Source organism: Melospiza georgiana, chromosome 11, assembly GCF_028018845.1.
Source record: "Melospiza georgiana isolate bMelGeo1 chromosome 11, bMelGeo1.pri, whole genome shotgun sequence".
In the NCBI taxonomy this organism is placed as follows: Eukaryota; Metazoa; Chordata; class Aves; order Passeriformes; family Passerellidae; genus Melospiza; species Melospiza georgiana.
Window position 1 is genome coordinate 2279491 of NC_080440.1, and position 20610 is coordinate 2300100.

General features: G+C 43.5%; 1 protein-coding gene across 3 annotated transcripts in view; it reads right to left on the minus strand.

The window, feature by feature from the left end:
- The window catches only part of CNTN6 (contactin 6), a 128253-nt gene that overhangs the window by 17058 nt on the left and 90585 nt on the right, over positions 1 to 20610 (minus strand). For all 3 annotated transcript variants that reach the window (XM_058031963.1, XM_058031961.1, XM_058031962.1), the window contains exons 10-12: positions 17752 to 17881; positions 16643 to 16793; positions 1331 to 1458 (exon numbers count right to left, since the gene is read on the minus strand). In XM_058031963.1, coding sequence (XP_057887946.1) covers positions 1331 to 1458; positions 16643 to 16793; positions 17752 to 17881 — 409 coding nt within the window. The remainder of the gene's footprint in view (positions 1 to 1330; positions 1459 to 16642; positions 16794 to 17751; positions 17882 to 20610) is intronic.

A 20610-nucleotide genomic window follows, 5' to 3' on the forward strand; every position in this document is an offset into this window, starting at 1 on the left:
GATGAGAATTTAGACACATGTAGAAAATGAGAGCAGAATCACTTCAACAATATTAATATGATCTGAAAATAATGTGAGAGGAGGAGAAGGAAATGTACATGAGGTGGGTTAGTTCAATGCTTAACTCCAGAATTTAGGTGATTCTTAAATCACAGAATTTTGGGAAGGTTTGGGTTGGAAAGGACCTAAAATCCAATTCAGTGCCACCCCTGCCATGGCAGGGACACCTCCCACTGCCCCAGGGTGCTCCAAGTCCCGTCCAACCTGGCCTTGGACACTGCTGTTATCATAACAAATCTCCTTTATTATTGGCCTGAAGCTGTTTACTTCCACCAAATAAATCTTGAAAATGGTCCTTTTGGGACTTACACTGGCTTTTGGGCATGAGGTGTGTTTTTTAGTAGTGATAACAAAACCTAAATTAATTTATTATGGTATTCCCATCTTCTTGCACCTCTTGTTGTATCCTCCTCATGCCCACTAATGCAGAATGTTCACCTGGGTGATATTTTTTATTTCTTTTATGGGCTTGTCTTCAAAACTTTTATCTCAAATACTTTTAAAAGCTTCTTAAAAGCTCTTGGTTCTGCCTTATCCATCTATCTTGCTTAGCAACAGCAAATATGCATTATATGGCAAATCCCATTCCAGAGGAGAAAAGAGGGGAGATGTGAGTGCTGGAGGTGTAATAAAGACTTCTCCCACAAAGAATAAACAACTCAATGAGCAGCAATAAACTTAATTTGCACATTAGCTATGCTTTCCCAAGTTCTGACATTTCAGTTGAAAATAATGCTGAAGCAATGAGGCCTATAATTGAACAGCCCAAACTTCTCCAGAGGGGAAACAAAAACAAATGTTCCCTGCAAACAAGATCATTTTTATACCATGTTGTTACTTGGTGTTTTAATAAACTTCATAAATGCCAAACAAAATAGAGTTCTTTTTTTTTTTTTTTTTTCATGTTTTAATGGGATTTTCCCATATTGCCATAATGTATGGGGCATGTGAAAGGGGGAGAACTTTAATGAGGTCAGAGCTGCAGAAACCCTGAAGTTCTTGGTGCTTTCATTGCTGGCTGTGCTGCAGCCCCATCCCAGGTCACACTCTGAGCTGGATCAGTGCTAATTGCTCTGTCAGAAGGTGAATATTTAAAATATTTTTGCCAGATGCAAATTTAAGGAGGAGCTCACACTGTAGGATGCAGCACCCTTCTGATACTGCTGAAGAGAAGGATATCAAAACAAAATAGTTACAAAATCAGAGAATCTTGGGTTGGAAGGGTTTCTGAAGCTCATTCAGTCCGCAAAAGAAGGAAATGCTGAAATACCTTTAACAATGAGGTTCCCTGAGTTTCTGGCAGTTCCAAACTGGTTTGTGGCCACACAAGTGTAAAGCCCAGCGTCCACCTTGGAGATGTTGGAGATCCTGAGGCTGCCATCCTCCAGGAGCATCACCCTGGGGAAAAACAGACAAAATGGAACCACGGAATCCCAGAGTGGCTTGGGTTTGATGGGATCTTAAAGCTCATCCCACCCCTGCCATGGACAGGACAGGGACAGGGACACCTTGCACCAGCCCAGGTGGCCCCAAGCCCTGTCCAACCTGGCCTTGGAACTTCCAGGGATGGAAAATCCACAATTTCCTGGGCCGCAATAGGAAAATAGAAATAAAAAAGACTTCTGGCAGAGGAATAGTAACAGAAATGCAATGCTACTTTTAATATTTAAATATTTATTATTTTAATATTTCCATTATGATTTTTCTCTTCTACAGCAAGCTGAATCTGTGTTAACCGATTTTTGCCTCTTCTACTTATTAATTTCTATATTAGAAATGTTTTATTGGCAAACTGGGGTTGGTCATTCACTTCTCCGGGTGACTTTCTTACAGCAAAATCTGAAATCTCAAGAAAAAGTCAAAAGACTCAACTTGCTAGTTACTTGTGTTCTATTTTACCATGGTTTTGTAGTTTTTTGGGGTTTTTTTACAGATCCCAGTGCTCCTAAGCCAAGCTAAGGTTGTGTGTGAGCCCAGCTGCCCGTGGAGTTCTGTCACGATTATTAAAAGATATTATCAGACTGGCTGAGGTGCTCAAATGCCACCTCACAAGCCAAGGAGCCAAATCAAACCCCTCACTGTCTCATGGGGCCCCCAAACCACCCTGGAGTCTCTGAGTTGTTTATATCAGTATGCAGAGAATTGGGAAAATTGCATTTAATGGTAATTTCAGGATTACTCCTGGCTTTTATGGACAAAATTAATTTTTGAGCTTGCTCCTATTTTATTTTTTCATGTTATTGAGATGCTTTGGGATGTAAGTCAGGACAAGGATTGGGTGTGATTTCCTGGGATAAGCTGTCACTGTGCCTGGCACCCTTCTGCTGTCACATACAAGGGCAGAACTTCAGGATTTGGGGATTTTCTACAGAATCACACAGAACACACATCCAAAAGTAGAGGATTTTCAAATCACAGCTGAATTAGTAATGAAATTTAGCACAGAAAATATTTTTCTGTCATAATTTGGTTTTTTTTCCCCCAGTTCTTCAACATCCACATGGTAAATGTGGAACTTGAACAAATTTTTTTCTGAATTTAGAAGAAATTTAGGACATGAAGGTCCTGGAAGTTTCATAAAAATGGGGTCAGGGTCCCTGTGTCCACCTCCTCTTGCCACTGAGCTCAGTCCTCAAGAGGCATCAGAGAATCTGCACCCAATGCCACATTTCCTTACACTCAAAAAAATTCACTGTAAGCCACAACTCCACAGGAAACCAGGCTCCATTCACTCACAGCAGCACTGCATCATTTTTTATATCCCTCATTTAATTGACATTTAACTCTAATACAAGGCTCCTTTCATAAAATAGAAAATATCTAATTCATGCATCACAGCTTGGGTATTTAATATTTATTACTAACAACATAAGATTGGGTGATGTACTGAATTATTAAAGGAAATGAACAATCACAAGAGCAGAAGTCGGGGCTGGCAGCAGCATCAGAACCATTAAACACACAAAAAAAACCCCATCACAGTGTGTTTCTGTTTCCCATTCTGGCATTTATACATTTGTAACTGCAAGTGGAACACACATCAGCCCTTGTCCTGCTCCTGTCACACCTCCCAACAGCTCAGCTGGGAAGGAGAAGCACTAAACTTGGGTTTCTGCTGATCTTCTGGCTTATATCCCCCTAATTTCACATGTCCCACCATCATCTGACCTTTCCCTGTGGGAATTCATAAAATTAGAGGGAAAATTAAAATTAAAATTAAAATTAAGCAGATCTTAACAAAGATCTGCTGCTGAGCAGGGCAGGGTGGATTTGGGACCAGGACAAGCAGAGATGTCCCTGTGCAGCTGGGAGGGGAAGGGATTTAGGGTTCAGTGAAAAATCTTTGTTTCCTTGGCAATAATCACCAGGTGCTGCAGCAGCTCTGGGTTTGCCACTTGTGGTACAGTGAGGGAATAAGTTCAGGTTTAATAATCCATCATTTTGAACAGGAACTGAGCAAAATAGGAGGAGGCAAATCTCCCTCCTCAATACAGAGATGTGTCAGCTGAAGGTATTGTTTGGATAAGGAAGGGGGAATGAAGTTGTGCCAGGGGAGGGTCAGGTTGGATTTTTGGGAAAGGTTCATTCCCAGAGGGTTCTGGCACTGCCCAGGCTGCCGAGGGAATGGGCACAGAGGCTGCCAAAGCTCCAGGAGCCTCTGGAAAACCCTCCCAGGGTGCCCAGGGGGGATTTGGGGTGTCTGTGCAGAGCCAGGAGCTGGATCTTGGCACCTGGGGCAGTTTCTGATCCTTGTGGGTCCCTTCCAGCTGAGGATATTCCATGATTCTGTGATCCCATGAACTGAGCTGGTGTCATGTCACAGACATCTTTTTATGAAAAATACTTTTTTTAGGATTTCTCCTTCTGAGAAGCTGAGAGGCCTCAGGAACAAAATGCAAACAATGGTTATCTGCTGCTGTGGGATGCAACAGGTGCATCTGGGATTGGTCTCATGGGGTTGTTTGTAATTAATGGCCAACCACAGTCAGCTGGCTTGGACAGAGAGCCAAGCCACAAACCTTTGTTAGCATTACTTCCTTTCTATTCTTAGCCAGCCTTCTGATGAAGCCTTTTCTTCTATTCTTTTACTATAGTTTTAATGTAATATATATCATAAAATAATAAATCAGCCTTCTGGAACATGGAGTCAGATCCTCATCTCTTCCCTCAACATAAGACCCCTGTGAACACGGTCACAGTGTCACAGATGTGCAACAACAGCAGCCCTGGGTCCTCTCCCTCACCCACCTCTGGCTGTTCCAAAGGCAGCTTTGAGCATGAAAAAACATTTCCAAGTATTCTCCTTTTGCCTCTGCAATATTTTTTGCATTAATGATGCTTTTCTCCCCATCAGCTTGCACCAACCACCAGAAAAACTGCTGGTGATAAAACAGGGGATGCAATTGGGTGGCTGGGTAACATATGGTGTTCATCAAACAGTATCCAAAGAGATTCCAGTGTGAATCAGCAAATGTTCATAAATTGGGCACCTGAATAATAATTCATAACAAGCCACCTCAGTGTCTTTCTCTCCATCAAATATTGATGACCTGTTACTTTTACTGCAGTTGCACCTAAAAGCTCTTAGGTGCAAATTAAAATCCAGAAGTGGCATAAAGCAAAAAAAATAAAAAAAGACAATCTCCAACCCCAAAAGCTTCAGTGTAGGTAAATACACAGGAAAAAACAGTCAGTAAAATACAGAATAGCAAAGGGGAGAAGCTTTGAAAGCTCCATCTTAGCCCCTGTGGATTCTGATTACAGCTTTTCCACTGAAGTTTGGTCATGCCTCAGATTTTTCATCCCTGTATTCTTCATGATGAATTGAGACCTTGATAATTCCCATCTCTCTCATTTAGCCACTAAGAGGGGTTTGTACCCACTCAGGAGCTGGCAGTGTCACGTTTGATCTGAAGAAATGCTGCTCTGAAACAATATTTCAATGGCTGGGCAGGCTGAGGATGGAATGGCTCTTTTAATGGATCAAAAAGGAGCTTAGCAGAGAGAAAATCTGCTAAATAAAAGCTCCTGAGTTGTTTGAAACAGGTCACGCTACCTAACAACAATTAGAGCGAGCAGTAAATAAGACACTCAGGCAGAATATGTGTAACAGCACAAAGAACTCCACTGTAATTAGTTTAGTGGGGAAAGAAATGAAAAAAATGCTTTTAAAAAGTGAGAAATTTCCAGCTGTCCTGAGGTCTGGGATAGGAGAGAGATGGGAAGACAGAGCACAGCAGAAAACCAAGATGATGCATTTCAAATGCAAGAAAAAAAACCCAACAAATGTGAAATGCTGCCCCAGGTGCCAAGAACAGCAAAGTTGCCCTAAACTCCCTCAGAGCCAGGACTGTGTGCCCTGGGTGGGTTCAGGGGGCTGCACTTTGTCCTCTCCCATTTCTCTCCTAAATCAGGGAGCTGTGATGCACAAGGCCATGGGAATATTGTCTTTAATGGGCTTTGGATCAAGCTCTGACAAATGGTTTAAAAAGAAGCTGTGAAAGGCACGTCTCACCTGCTGGAAACCATTCCTTTTCACAACATTTGAGGCTGTGTGAAGGCTATAGATAATAATTCTTAGCAGCTGCATCACAAGACAAGGTAATTCCAAGTGCTGTGACGAGACAGAAAAGTTTAACTTGTCCAACACAATGCAAGGAGAATATTCTGCCTGCCAGGAAAACTGGACTTCTCTCAATAAGTAAATAAGTGCCTGTCAAGGGCCCAAAAGCACAAGATGTGAAGCAGATCTGATAAATGCAGAGCTGTGAAAGACGGAGGAGAAGGAAGGACTCGGGGCCCAGCTGAGTTCATAAAGCTCTGAGGCACCAAGGGATTGCTTAAGCCGAGCCTAACTCTAGGTTGGCATTTCTGATTTACAAAATGCTTAACTCCTGATCAGAGTCCTGCTTTCTCCTGTCCTCCTGCCTGGTTCTACCTCTGGGTGAGCAGCTTAATTAAACAAAGCTGCTGTGAGCAAAAGAAGAGATGAAAATCCAGTTCTGACTATTCGTGCAAAGTTCCTGCACAGAGGGCGAGTTGGGAATACACAGAAATATTATCCCGTGTGGAATTGTGGAATGGTTTGGGTTGGAAGGGACCCAAAGATCATCCAGTTCCATGGGCAGGGTCATCTTCCACTGTCCCAGATTGTTCCAAGCCCCATCCAGCCTGGCCTTGGCACTGCCAGGCATCCAGGGGCAGCCTGTGCCTGCATTTTGTCACCAGCAATGTAAAATATTTCTTCCTCATTCCTAATCTGACCTGACTCTCTTTCACTTTAAACCCACAGGATATAAATATTGAAATTCCCCTCTGAGTGCCTCCATCAGGAGACGAGCTCCGTGTGCAGTCAGGAAAACAAACAGCTTCCCTGGGATCTGCTGGAGCCAGAGCTCCGTGTGATGTTCAAAAAGAAGAGTTTGCAAAGTTTGTGCAGAAGCCAGAGGCTGTGGGGAAGAGGTGAGAGCTCATTAAAATTGTCACACATACTTTTTTAAGTAAAGAACTTGAGAAATCAAGCAGGGATGATAGGTGCAGCTTTTAATTAACCAGGCCAAACAAACCATCTCCGAGTGTGTTGTCTTGTGTGAACAAAAGATTGTTGATGGCTATTTGCTTTGATCTTAAGAGCATGAAAGAACAATATGTATTTAACAAGGCTGATGGAAGAAATAAAATCTGAGAAAAGAAAGAGGTGTCAAGTCATTAGATTTAAAAGTGCAGCAGGGGTAGCTTTGTGCACGGCTGCATTGTTCAGCCAATGTGTTTTTGGGAGAGGGGGATGTTAATTCATGGATATGAAATGCATGGATTCAAACAGCAAAGGGCTTTGAAATCCCCATCAAAATCTTGAGCTGGATCTGTGTAAAACTGGGTGGATTCTGCAGCTTTCAGCACTGCCAGAAGGGCAGCTCTCCCTTCGAGGGTGTAATTCTTTTCCAAATAAAGTAACCCTGGTACTTTGTACAGATTCCCTCTCCTTGTCTCCTGTCTGCTCTCACATCTGACACCTCCCAGCCTTATTGAAGCCTCATCACGGCGCTGTGCTGATAAAAAGAGAGGAATCTGGATCTGATGAAATCAGAGGCAAAGTAATTTTTATTATCTGAGAAATCCTATTTGAAACCATGTCTGCTCAGCCTCCCTTAGCTGCTCAGGAGCAAACCCCCTCTTTATTTCCAGGCTGTGCAAAGAGATATATTGTTTATAAATTTCTCCAGACATGCTGCCAGACACTGAGACAATATCTGACTCCTCTAATTTTACCAAGATTGAGGAGCAGGAGAGGCTGCATTAAAAACTACAAAGGGAAGTGAGTGAGGGGCAGAAAGATGAGCACAACTCCCAAACGAGTTGGAATTAGCAGTGATTTATGCAGATGGAAATGTGAGCAAAGTTTGGCTGAGTGAATGACTTGTCCCTGCTGCTGACAGCCCTGGTATTTTTGAAAAGGTCCCACTGAATCCCATCTGAGATCTGACTGTCTGTATCATATGTTAATGATCTTTGTACCTGTTTATTCTATTCTGAGCATAATTTGTATGCTAATAGTGTTGCCATTTAATAAACTGCGCTTAAAAAGATTTTCCTTATCTGCATGCTGATATAAATGAGCTTCAGGGTTGACTGACAATTAACTGGGAATCAAATAAATGTCATTATAATCTTTTAACTATTTGGATCAAAACACAATCCAGCTGAATGGTCTTATTAAAATATTGTAGAAAATAATATTATTAGAAACTATTTAATGTGATGCTAGAAGTCTTCCATCCTATTTCTTAAAATTCTCCCCTCTTCCTAAAAATAGAATTATTTTTGCATCAAATCCCTGCAATTGGGACCACAAATATTTATTTATGTAAATATATACAGCCATCTGAACTGAGCTGTACTCCATCACACAGATTCCAGAGAAAACACAGGATTTTCAGGAGCTGCTGCTGCCTTGAACATAAAATAACAAAAATTGTTTTGCCCTGTCTGTAACACACTCAAGGATTAAATGTGAGGCAGATGTTCCTCTGCGATGGCCAAGGGAAAAAAGTGACAAAAGCACCCAAATGTGCCCAAATGTCTTGTAGTGACACGTCCCAGAACTGGCAGCCAGGGAATACTGGGCAACAGCACCTCTGTGTGTATGGGAAAGAAAAGCAGAAAAGGAGCAGAACTGCCAAATAAAACAGCTGCCAATTTCTTTATCTTCCAAGTTCTGCTGGTTTTATGAAATCTTTGTAACTCCACTACATCAGACAAAAGCTGTTCCAGTGCAGAATGGGATGTCCTCACTGCCACTATCCTAATCCCACCATCAATCATCATTTTTATGATCCAGGCACTATCAGGAGCTCTGACTCAGCCCTTCACACAACAAAATTCACTCCAGATGTAAAACAAAGCCCTTAATATGGGATTTTAGTAGAATTTAACCAGTACAGAAGGCCCTGAATTGCCCTCTGTGTGGGAGTTTCATTCACTTGCAGGAAGCTGCTTCCCTCTCTCCTTGTCAGAACACATTTCAGGAGCACAAAACAATAAAACCTGCTGGTAACCTTACAGAATTCTGTCCACACAACAAGCAGCTGACACCAGCATGGCCCTGCTTGGATTTCAGAAACCCTGGAATAGAATCAGAGACCAAAAATGCCCAAAACAGAATCAGAGAATGCCAGGATGGTTTGGAGTGGAAGGGACCTTAAAACTCATCCCATTCCACCCATGCCACGGGCAGGGACAAATTCCCCTACCCCAGGGTGCTCCAAACCCCATCCAGCCAGGTTTCCTGCAGGTCCAGGGGGAGCCCAAACAACAGGAACAAGAAATTTGTGCATTTTTTCCAAATTTGGAGCATGTTTTCCAAATTTGGAGCATGTTTTCCAAGTTTGGTGCATGTTTTCCATCCCACACTGGCATTTTTGGATGCTGCAGCAACACCATCAGCAGCAACGATGTGCATGGCAGCACAACTTGGACTGGAAGAGAGGCACAGAAGGTAGAATTCTCTCATTACTTTGTTTTCCTGCAAACTCCTAATTAGGAACCTTGATTCCCAGCCTGCTGAGTGGAAAAAAATCCAATGAGATTGTCTGGCTTTGGATGGAATCCTGAACATCCAGAAAATATGCATGGAGCAGGGACAGGACACTGGAAGGGGGAGAGGACACAGCACTGACACTCACTGGGGGTTGGATTATTGCAATTCCTTTTGAAGGGAAGAGTGGCAGATTTCCTGGGACATCTCAGCAAGCAGGACAGCCCCTTGGAAAGGCTTCCCTTAACAATGCTGTCAGAAGTTGAGTGGGAACAATTTCAAATTGCATTAGAGAGGTGTCCTGCAGAGGGGAGTTGGAATAAATCCTCTTTTTCACGTGAGAACATCTGCTTCATTTGCTTCCTCCATGCTCCCATTATCTGGTGTGCTAAACACTGGCACTGAGCACTCAGCAGTGCAGGGTGAAATTATGTTTGTTGGCTTGTTCTGTTGTGAAACTCTCCAAGAAGAGAGAGAAGAGAGGAAAAACCCTTTTCTGCTGTCTTCCCCTGCCCCAATATCCTCTGGCTGCTGCCTGGGTCAGGTAGCAATGGGGGTCCCCTCCTGCCTCCTCATTACTCTGCAGTGCCTTGACTTCAAATGGAAACAGAACAGAGGGAGAAGAAAGTGGAGAAACAAAGGAAAATAAGATAAAGAAGGAAAAAATAAAGTATTTCTTTTTTTCTTCCCATCATCTGCGCTCGTTCTTCCTTCTCCTTATCTCCCTCCTCATCTTTCAGTCAAAGTTTCCATTCCCCTGCCTTCACTCTCAGTGTGGGGAACAAGAATAAAATAACCAGAAAGATGGAGAAGAAGGAAAGACTGAAGGCACTTCAGGAGAGTTTGGGGTGTTTTCCGACAAGCCTTTGGTTGTAAAACTTGTGCCAAAATCAGCAGTTCTGGTGATTCCTGTGGCTGCTGCCAGGTGTGATGCTCCTCCCAGATCCAGTGGCACTGGAAAATGCTCACAACCAACACCAAAACCAGACAAACTTCCCTGCTGAGAGCAAATCAATCCTCAGTAAATGCATTGGAACTGCCTCTCCCAGTTCTGTGCAATTCCCTTCTGTTTTCTGTCTGAAACCAGAACCACTGGATATTTTTAGCTAGAAAATCCTTCCTGCAGCTCTCAGCATTCCCTGGGGAATGGTGTGATGGTGGGGTTTGTCTGGTTAGCACCAAATGTGCTGTGACACTGGGGTTTCAGAGATAAAAAAACACCTCTAAACAGCAACCCCAGGTTTTGTAGGAGTTTTCATGTTTTAAAGAGTAACTTCAGACCAAACACTGGAAGCAGGCAGGTAAATCTGTGCTTTTAATTCCTGTCAGTCTGTTTGTAAGCAAGGAATGGAGCTGAAGTGATTAATCAAATTTAGCAGAGGTGGAATCAATCCCATTGGTTCTCCAGGCAAAAGTGGGATTTCATCAACAGATAAGCTTAATTTGTATTCGTGTTGACTTTCAGCAGTAGTGTCTGAGATAGCTGGAATTGCTCTGATTGCTGGTGCCCACACTTCAAGTGCTCTATTTAAATACTAAAATAGGAAATGAACTTCTTTACAAGCACACAGACACTGATAAGATAGAAGGGTTAAGGCATCTCATCAAAGCTATGCAAAACTCCTCGTGGAGGAAAAGCAAGGAGGATAAAAGCAGAGACACGCTTAATCCAGGCTTCAAAAACCAGACTTAAAAAATAAAATAATAGTAAAATTAATAGCCCGGTGCTAGTCGCCCAGCTGCATTGCTGTAGAAAGCTGGGAATAGAACAGTAAGTTCTGGAATATCATAAGAAAAATAGATTTTATATGGAACTTGGTATCTGCATGCAAATATCTGGGGTATTTTATGTGCAAGCAGGGGGTGAGGAAAGCAGGGTGGTTTGTGGGACTAAGCAGCCTGGCTCCTCTTTGCCTGTGCCACTCATCTACTTAGACTTAAGGCAGTTGTGGGTTTTTTCAGACACTGTGGATGGATTTCATTCCCTCAGCTTTGCTCATCTAAGTTTGGTGTCTCATTTGAGAGGGAGGCACCTGCCAAGAACAAGTAAATAACTCCCTTAGGCTGCATATTGACTTCAGCTAAAGAATAGTCAAGTGCCATCAATCTCCTCCTTTGTTAGCAGACTAGTGCAAATTTTAGAATTTTCTATCCATTTGGTCTTGATTCCTCCCCAAGCAGATTTTTCTTATTTATTTTTAAGGATAACGGATATTCTGAAGCTAAACCAACAGCATTGACATTCTGGTAATTGAAATGCTTCCCTGAAGTTTGCTGAACTGTCCTGACACATTTCTGCTCAAATTGGCTGGAGCTGAGATGCTGTTTCACAGACAATGCATTTTGTGTTTGATCAGGCCATTGAGTGAGGACTTCTCCTGTTTACCAATAATCACAGCACAAGAAGAGCTGGGAGGGACCCACAAGGATCAGGATCCAACCCCAAATCCCACCCTGGGCATCCCTGGGAGGGTTTTCCAAATTCTCCTGGAGCTCTGGGGCTGTGCCCATTCCCTGAGCAGTGCCAGCACCTTCTAGGGTAAGAACCTTTCCCAAAAATCCAACCTAAACCTCTCCTGACATGGTTCCACCCATTCCATGTCCCAGGGAACAGAGATTGGAGCCACATCTCAGAGGAGCTGCAGACTTTTTAACTCCCTGTTTGTCTAATTCTAATTTGTTTAATTCTAATTTGTCTGACTCCACAGACACAAAACAATCCTTTTCTCAAATAACAAAAAAAAAAAAAAAAAAAAAAAAAAAAAAAAAGTTCAAATGTGTTAAAAGGCTGCTGGGTTTGGAATCTGGCTGTGAGCAGTGGAGGAGCAGAAGGAAAGCACAAGCAGGGGGTGGTCCAGTGTGGGGTGGGAGAACAGATCCTAAGGAAACAGATAGTAAGGAACAGATCCTAAGGAAACAGATCCTAAGGAAACCTGCTGGGTCCTGGCTGCTTCCCTGGCAGCAGGAGAACCCCTGAGCCTGGGCTCCAAGGGGCAGCTCCAGGAACTCAGCAATTCCCAGATCCTCCAGGAACTCAGCAATTCCCAGATAATTCCCTCACCCATCACAACATCTGCTCCACTCACTTTCCATGGAATTTATGAAACACAGCTTCCCACCTCATTGTTTTCCCATGTTTCCTCAGATTAATGGCAATAACCTGGGTGTAAAACACCAGAACCAAGAGTGCCACAGGACACAGAATTCACCAGCTGTATTTATGGCAGAGCATCCATTCCCATCCCTCACAGAGCTGGGACTGAGCTGTGTCCTACCAGCAAGACTCGAAGCCAGCAAGTATTGAGCGTATTTTATGATCTCTAAATGCACTTCTTGCCCGGGCCCCCAAAAACAATTTAAATTATGAATATTTGCTTATTACTGATTATTAATGCATGGAAAGTGCTGTATATGACTAATGCATTCTTCCAGCCTACCTCATTTCTCAGTTTTCCCTCAGCTCTCCTCATTGAAATTCCGAGTGAAGCGAATCCCATATGTTTCCATGCATTCACTGCAGGGCTTGGGGACGCTCAGCCCAGGCTGGGGGAATAGCACCTCTCTCTGGCAAAGCAAAACCAGCCCCAATTCCCTTCCATTAAAATTCTCCCATCAAAAGGAATTTTTATAAAAGAAGTTTTCCATGAGAGTCCCAAATCTGAATTCACTGAAGGCACAAAGACGTTTGTGATGAGATCGGTGTCTAGACTTGAAAATTTGTTTTATTTAATATATGAATTGTCCCTTTCTTCTCTTCTGTTCCCTCAGTTGGATACGAGGGGATAGAAGCGAGGAGAGAGATGAAGAAAGCTCCTGTTGCATGCACTGAGGATGTGACACACATGAAAATAGCTGAGATCTGTGTCAGACTCCATGGGAAGGGAGTTTGGAGCACAAAGCTTGGCTTTTGTTGTGTTTCCTTGCTACACTGAGCTCAAACCCCCAGCACACGCCAGGAAAAGTGCTTTATTCCAGCTGTCCCTTGCAGAAATGGCATTGCTCCCCAAACCCCATTTCTGCTGATTTTGACCCAAAGAAGGAGGATAATTGCCCAAGAGAGCACCTGAAGCTGAACTGGTGGATATCACAGGAGGAGGGAGCAGGGAAAACCAGCCAGGAGGAGCCACTGTGGGATTTCCATTGGATTCCTGCAGCTGATAACTTGGAATTCCCTCTGCCAGGTGCCAGCACCATGGACCAAGGATAAATCCCATTACTCAGGGCCTGAGCCTGCCAATAACAGTGGAATGGAGTTATTGCTGAAAATTTGGAAGGGAAACTCAATGAAGAGGGCTGGGAACGATAAGCAGATCTGGTACTGGTATGTTCAGGTTTTATTTCACCATCTAACATTAAAAAAATATTATTTTGGCATTTTCTGCAGGATTTACATGTGTGCTTCAAGTGCAATGAAGTTTTTTACAGAAATGAGAGCAGACAAGCTGCTGAAGAGCTGAGCAATGGAGCCACAAAAAGGATGGGAAAGACAAATGGGGCTGGAGAAATCTCTGCTCTGAAGAGGGGATTGAGGGCTGAGGACCTTCACTGCTGAACACCAGCCAGAAATGCAGAAAATTACCCTTCAAAAATTTTTAAGATATTTTTCAGAGAGCAAGGGCCCAAATACTGCAGCTTTGGAAACTTAAAATTGACCTCAAGAACTCAGAAGAAATCTAATTAAAAATATTTAATTGTGGATCTATTAATATGGAAAATCTAATAATTAGTGCTTCTATTTAGCACACTTCTCTTTACACACTTACAAACTGAATTTAATGTAATCTCCTGTGATATCAAGAGTTCAGCTGATCAGGGAGAGTGGTTACCACATATTCAGGATTATCAGGAATAAACTATTATCAGGAGTGAAAGGAAAAAGATGAAAATGAAGGAATGTTCTTTCCCCTTTGGGTGGAATAGGTCTGTTTTCATGATTTCTTTAACAAAAGATTAAATTTGTCTAAATAATTTAAAAGCAGCTGCATTATCAGATTGATTTAAGAATGAGCCCATCACAGAACTGGAAGGGATAGGTTTTCCCTTTTTTAGCAACTATAACCCTACCAAATATTTTAAAAAAGGCCAATAAAAGAGCCCATAAAGGTTATAATTGCAGCACGATAAAATGGGAGCAGAAATAGGCTTTGTCAGGGTTTAATCATATCTGTGGAGAAAGGCAGACCATGTTCCCTCTCTTTTTATGTGTAATTCCAGCACTTTAATTAGCCATGTACTTTACAGCCACACAAACCCTTATTTCATTTTGTTTTCTGTCAGGGAGATCTCTGGACTGACACTGTGCTGCTGATTTATCTCCCATGCTTTTTAAACCACGGCATTAGCCAGTTTGTCATTTAATAATCAAACAGCCTCATAAATTCCACTTTGCACCAGTGGCCACACTGGCAATAATATGCATGTAGAGAGTTTAAACTCTGCCTCCTTTGTAAATCCTGCTCCTGTTATTTGCTCCTGCCCAGCAGCAGGAGCCTTCTGGGATACTCAGAAATTACAGTGTGCTCAGAATTATTGTTAGTAAATTAATACAGGAGCACAAGTAAATACTGTACGGAGTGTGTAAATATTTCTTTTATCAGTAAATCAGGTTGGGAATATCAGAGTAGTGGAACCTTAAGATCCAGGCTTAGTTCAGCCTCTGGAATAGGCAACACAATCAAAATACAATCAGAAGACAAATAAAGATTTGTTTAAACACTGGTTAGAAAAGTGTTTCTCATTGAGAGTGGTTAAAATGAAAATAAAATAGCCACTACTTCAAGGGGGAAAAGCCATTGGAAAGTTCTCTGTGGCCATGGGATGGATTGCTCACCCAAATTTCTCTGTTCCATTGGCAGCACCTATGTAAAATTCTCAGATTTGCTCCTTCTTTCGTAAATACTCCTGTGATTTATCTCTATTGTACATTCCTGCAGCGTGGCATAGGGAAACAATCCTGTGTGCCACAGTTTGGGATAATGTTTTAGAGAATTATCATCATTCTAAGTCTGATGTGACCCAAAGTAACCTCGTTGAGCAAGTGGTCCTGTGTGAAAATCTGTGCTCAGCTGCCAGAGCTTCATGAATTACTGATTATAGATTTCAAAGGCTGACAACAGAAGGTGACAAGAGAGGGTTGCTGTTATATTTGTGAGCTGAAAGAGATGCTGAGGAGGACTCTCAGACATTCTCAGCACTTCTGAAGACACTGCTGCCCATTTCATCCATCTGTCTCCATTTGTGTATGGAAATATCCTCAGGCCTGTATGTTACTGACAGAAATGAGGGATATTTTATGCAAGACCCTTTGATTTTAATATTCCCCCATTTAACTGCCATTAGTGTGGAATTATAGAATTATGGAGAAGCCTGAGCTGGAAGGGCTCAGAGGGATCATGGAGCCCAAATCCATGGGGATTGCCCACCCCAACAACCCCACCATGTGCTATCAGTTTCTTTGGCTCTGGACTGACGGCACTAGAGAGGGTAGCTCATATTTGGACTCAGGTGTTTATTATTTCTTATCAGTAAAACAGAAGTTTTATCAGTTTTATCAGTAACACAGAAGAACAACCATGAGTTTGGCAGCTTTTCATTAGAAGGCACAAAATGGCCAACAATCTCTTGTTACAATGTCTCCTAAAACTAAACTATCCAATTAAGAACTGACACCTGGATTATTTTCCCTTTTAACCCAATAACTGATCCCAAAGAGCTGCAACGCAGACTTTTCTGCCCAATTACAAAATGCCACCCAAACCCATGGAGAAGGAGGAAGAAGAAGCATGAAGGAGAAACCCAGGACAACACCCTGTGCCCTCCATCTTGCTGCCATCCACAACACACTAAAAACCCCAAACCCTCAATTTCTCAGCCAGTGACACCCCTGCACTGTTCTCTATAATCTATTTCACACTTTTGTGGGTTCCAGTCTGCCTTGAAGCCTGGGAAACTTTCTCCATGAGTGAGGGTCAGAGTCAGTGCTGCCCTGGGGGTCAGGGCACCCCAGATCAGACACAGAAATATTCCCTGTGCCCTGGGTTTCCACCCTGTGCCTGAGGACATTGAAATGTAATAATGGAGATGCTTGCTGGCAGCTCAGCAATTCGGAATTGGCTCTTACCAAAGCCCACCTGACCCAAGGCAGTTGGCAAGGGTGGGTCACTGGGCCAGCAGCTCAATCCTGCCTGTACAGGAGCGATGGGCCAGGGGGCCAGGGGTTATTGTACAGCCTGTACAGCTGCACAGCAATGCTGCCCCAGCCTGGGGGCACATCCCACCTCCCTGGCTGTCTCCTGGTGAAGATGATTCCCTCCAGCCCGTGCTGGCCATGGATTAAGGGATGCTGAGCGCAGACGGATGGATCACACGATCATCACCCACAGCTCACCCTGCCTTGCACCACAGAGCTCCAGAGCCACCCTAAACACAAGAGGCCTCTGGCATTGCCCTCAACGAGCTGCCAAAAGCAGTCCTGAGCCAGCTGGGCTTCAATCAGCTCTAAATGATGTCAAAGCAGAGGAAATGCAGTGGCCCGGTCGCTGCTCGTACCTTTTGTTGTGGCGCAGAACCTCCGCGCCCTTTCTCCAGGAAACAGCAGCTCTGGGAGAAGCACTGGGCTTACAACTGATTGCAACTTCCCCTCCAACCTGCACAACAGACAGCTTCTTCACGGGGTTTCTGGAAAAATCTGGGGCTGCAGCTAAAGAGAGAGAAGGAAGAAGAGGTGTTACTAAATGAACTTGCCAAATTCTTCTCTTTGAGTTCAGCCAGAACAGTCAATGATTGTTTTGGTTTTTAGATTTCTGCAAAAGTAAATCTAAATCTAACATTAAAAATGTGTCTAAGTACCAAAGAATTCTAATTCTGTTTCTAAAGCCATTTGCTCTGACAAACTTTCCTGTGGAAATCTGGAGACTGGGAGAACTGATCTATCCATGATGGTAAACAAGATTATCTGAGCAGGATAAACTTCACACTCCTGATTTATCCACATTTACTCATCTGCAGAGAGGATTCTGTCACAAGCACAGTTCTACTCTGGCTTTGTTTTCAGAGACCTACTCTGTTTTCTGAAAGTCTGTTTATTTTTCCAGCAGCTTATGTGAAAATTCACTCTTGAAGGAGGAGGAAACACAAGACATTGGGTGCTCCTGAAGTGTGTGTTTTACCAGCTCTGGTATTTGTCTGTTGAGCAACCTTTACATTTTGAAGTCTAGAACAGAATACTTTTACAATATATGAGCAAGTTCCATTCATGTTCATCTCCAGTTGTCATTAATGAGATTCCTTGTTCCATGTTTCTTGTTTATGTCCATATTTGCCATATGCTCTTTGTTTATAGCTAAAACTATTTCCCCTGCTTTCTGAAATAACTTTAAAAACCTGCAAAATAACCATTAATAACTCAAACTAAGCGAGAAACAGCATTCATTAAACTGGTGTATATGTGATAATAAAAAAGATCATACATGGATTAGAGTCTTTCCCCAAACAAAGCATGAAATAAAACTAAAAAAAACACATTTCCATATGGGTGAAAAGCAAAGAAATATCAGGTTTGAACTGCCAGGTTTCATCTCCTCTTTTGTTAAATTCAAACATTTTTCAACAAGTGTCCTTTTTACTGGTACCTGCACATTTCAATGACGTTTACTCACCAATCACCCTCAGCTCAGCATTGGCATAAATGGTGTCATATTTATTTTCTGCCACGCACTGATAGAGGCCTGAGTCTGACAGATTCAGCATGGGGATGAGGAGAGTCCCATTTTCTATTTGAATTCTTTCCTGATAAGAGAAAAACAAGGAAAAAACACAGACAAAGCCGATGAGTGAACAAATAAAAGGTTTTTTAGTGTCTCACTGATGCACCTGATCAGGATTCAGAAGCAGAAATGTTGTTTTCTTGGGAGCAATGAGGATGGGCACATCAGAAATGGCATGTGCACCTCTCTGTGTGGTGGTGGTTGTATTTCCAGCCCTCTGAGCTCTCCCAGCTGCTCAGGAAATCCAGGCACATGTTGCAGCAGTTTTTCCAGGTTTCCCATGTGTTTCCCTGCACTGCTGAGCTGGGAATGTAATTTTCCTTCTCCGTGAAGGTGGCACAGAAGGAGTTCCCTGTAGGGATGCTCCACACTGGGAGGCTGGAGCATCTTCAGGATCCTGAGAGGCAGCACCTCATCCCTGGCTGGTGGGACATCATTCCATCATCCCATCAGCTAAATGAGATGAGGATAACCATAGGTGATCAAAAAGGCTCCACAGGAGAGGTGCTCCAATAACAGGAACACTTCCAACATCATCACACCCTGAGTCACAGAGAAATGAGCCACTGGAAAAGCTCCACTGAAAGCCAACACTTCAATTCCACTTGGAAAGCCCCAGGCAGCTGCTGAGAGCACAGGGAGAGCATGTGCCTCCTCCAGGCCTGCATTTCTACACACATCAACTCTCTTCAGCAATTCTGCTGAAATAGAGGCAGCTGCACAGTGGGTATATTTGGACCAGAGCTTGGAATTTGGTGTATTAAAAGAAGTTTTACTTGCTCTGCTTTGGAAAACAGAAAAAAAAAAGCCTGTTTCATGCTGCAATCATAACTTAAAGCTAAATATCTTGTGATTTTACAATTACTACCCTCTGGAGACAATAATAGCTGTACTGCAAAGTGGAGCACTGAGGAGGAGAAAAAAAAACAACATTCCCCCAAACAGATGAGCTTGGAAGATACCCAGGGGGAATACAAATCCCATCACCAAGTGCAAGCTGGAACAGCAGATATCACGGGGAGGGTGCTGCTTCTCACTCAGCCTGGCTCTCCTGCCTCTGGAGCAGGAATGGAGGAGTTTGGAGTGCACAGCTTGGGGATGCACTCCAGTGTTTGATGAACAGCCACAAGCACCTCAAATGGATTTGTGAAGTGTTGAACACCTTTCACAGAATCCTAGAATGGGCTGGGTTGGAGGAATCTTAAAGCTTCCTCTCCCTGCCATGGCAGAAACATCTCCCACTGTCCCAGGTTGATCCAAGTCCCATCCAGCCTGGCCTTGGGCACTGCCAGGGATCCAGGGGCAGTCTCAGCTGCTCTAGGCACCTGTGCCAGGGCCTGCCCACCCTCACAGCCAAGAATTTCTTCCCAATATCCCATCTAAACCATTCTCTGGCAGTTTGAAGCCATTCCCTGTGTCCTGTCACTCCATCCCTTGTAAATTCTCTCTCTCCGTCTTTCTTTCAGGCCCTGCAAGGCCACCCTGAGCTCAGCCAAAGCTTGTCCTGTGCAGGTGAGCAATGCCAGCTGTGCCAGCCTTTCCTCCCAGCAGAGCTGCTCCATCCCTGGCACCATCCTGGAGCCTCCTCTGGGCTCTGCAGCAGCTCCAGGGCTGGGGCAGCTCTGCAGGTGGGGTCTCACCAGGGCACAGGGGCAGGATCCCCCCCTTTCCAGCTCTGGGGTTCTGGGGTCAGCACACACATCCAGAAGATGTTTTCCAACACCCCAGCTTTTCCTTGGAGGTCTCCCAACCCCGAACTGACCCAGCCCAAGCTTGTTTAGCTTGGAAATGTGATGAGAGCACAGCCTGGGGCTGCAAGACTGGTGTGTGGCAAGCTAATTAACAACATTACATTACTTAGCCTCTGATAATTTTTTCCGAGGCTCTCGCTACAGATATCTTTTGCATACTTAGTTTTACCTCCAGGCTGTTTGCTATGCTCTCAATGCATTCTATTTTTACAAACGCCCTTTGAATACAAAACCCCCTCTCTGAAGCAAGGCTCGTGTTCCATCCCCATCCCAAACTCCCCACCGTTCCCTTTTGAGCCGTGCAGACAAAGGGAAGAATAAAGCACACGGTGTACAGGAGCACAGGGAGGGTGCTGGGGTGAGCAGCCAGGTGGTCAGGCAGAGAGCTTTGACAAAGAGGAGACAATCAGAATCAGCCCCAGGGTGAAAAGCATCGGGATGTTATTCTTCCTGGGAGAATTCCGACACGCGGGGTGCTGCGACAAACTGAATATTTTATTACATTTCCCTTGTACTTTCCCCTCCAAAGTGTCCATTCTGTCCATTGAGCAATAACATCCAGCACTTTGTTGCCTGAAGAATTGCATTTACAGCACACTGTAAGTACTGTGAAAATGCTGCTTGAAAATGTGTCTGTGAGCGTTTCATTCCTCTTTATTGAAACGCTGCAATTGAAGAGTGACAGACTCTAAATATTGCTGCCTTCAAAGAGAGAGAAACAAGATAATCTCGCTCAGAAAAAGGTGACAATGACTACAATGAGCAGGTTCAGAAAAATTGCAGTCCAGGTAAATTCTGGCTATTTTCCCCAGATGCAGGTTGGGTCTGTTTAGGACTGATCCAGCAGAAAATTATATGGAAGATTGGACCCCATTCCAACGACTTAAAATAAGTACAACTAAATCAAATAAATGCTGGTTCTGCAGCCCAGCAGGTGCTAATTTAGCCCATATGTTCTGGAAATTCTCCTGTATGTGCTCTTGCTAGGCAGGAATTAATC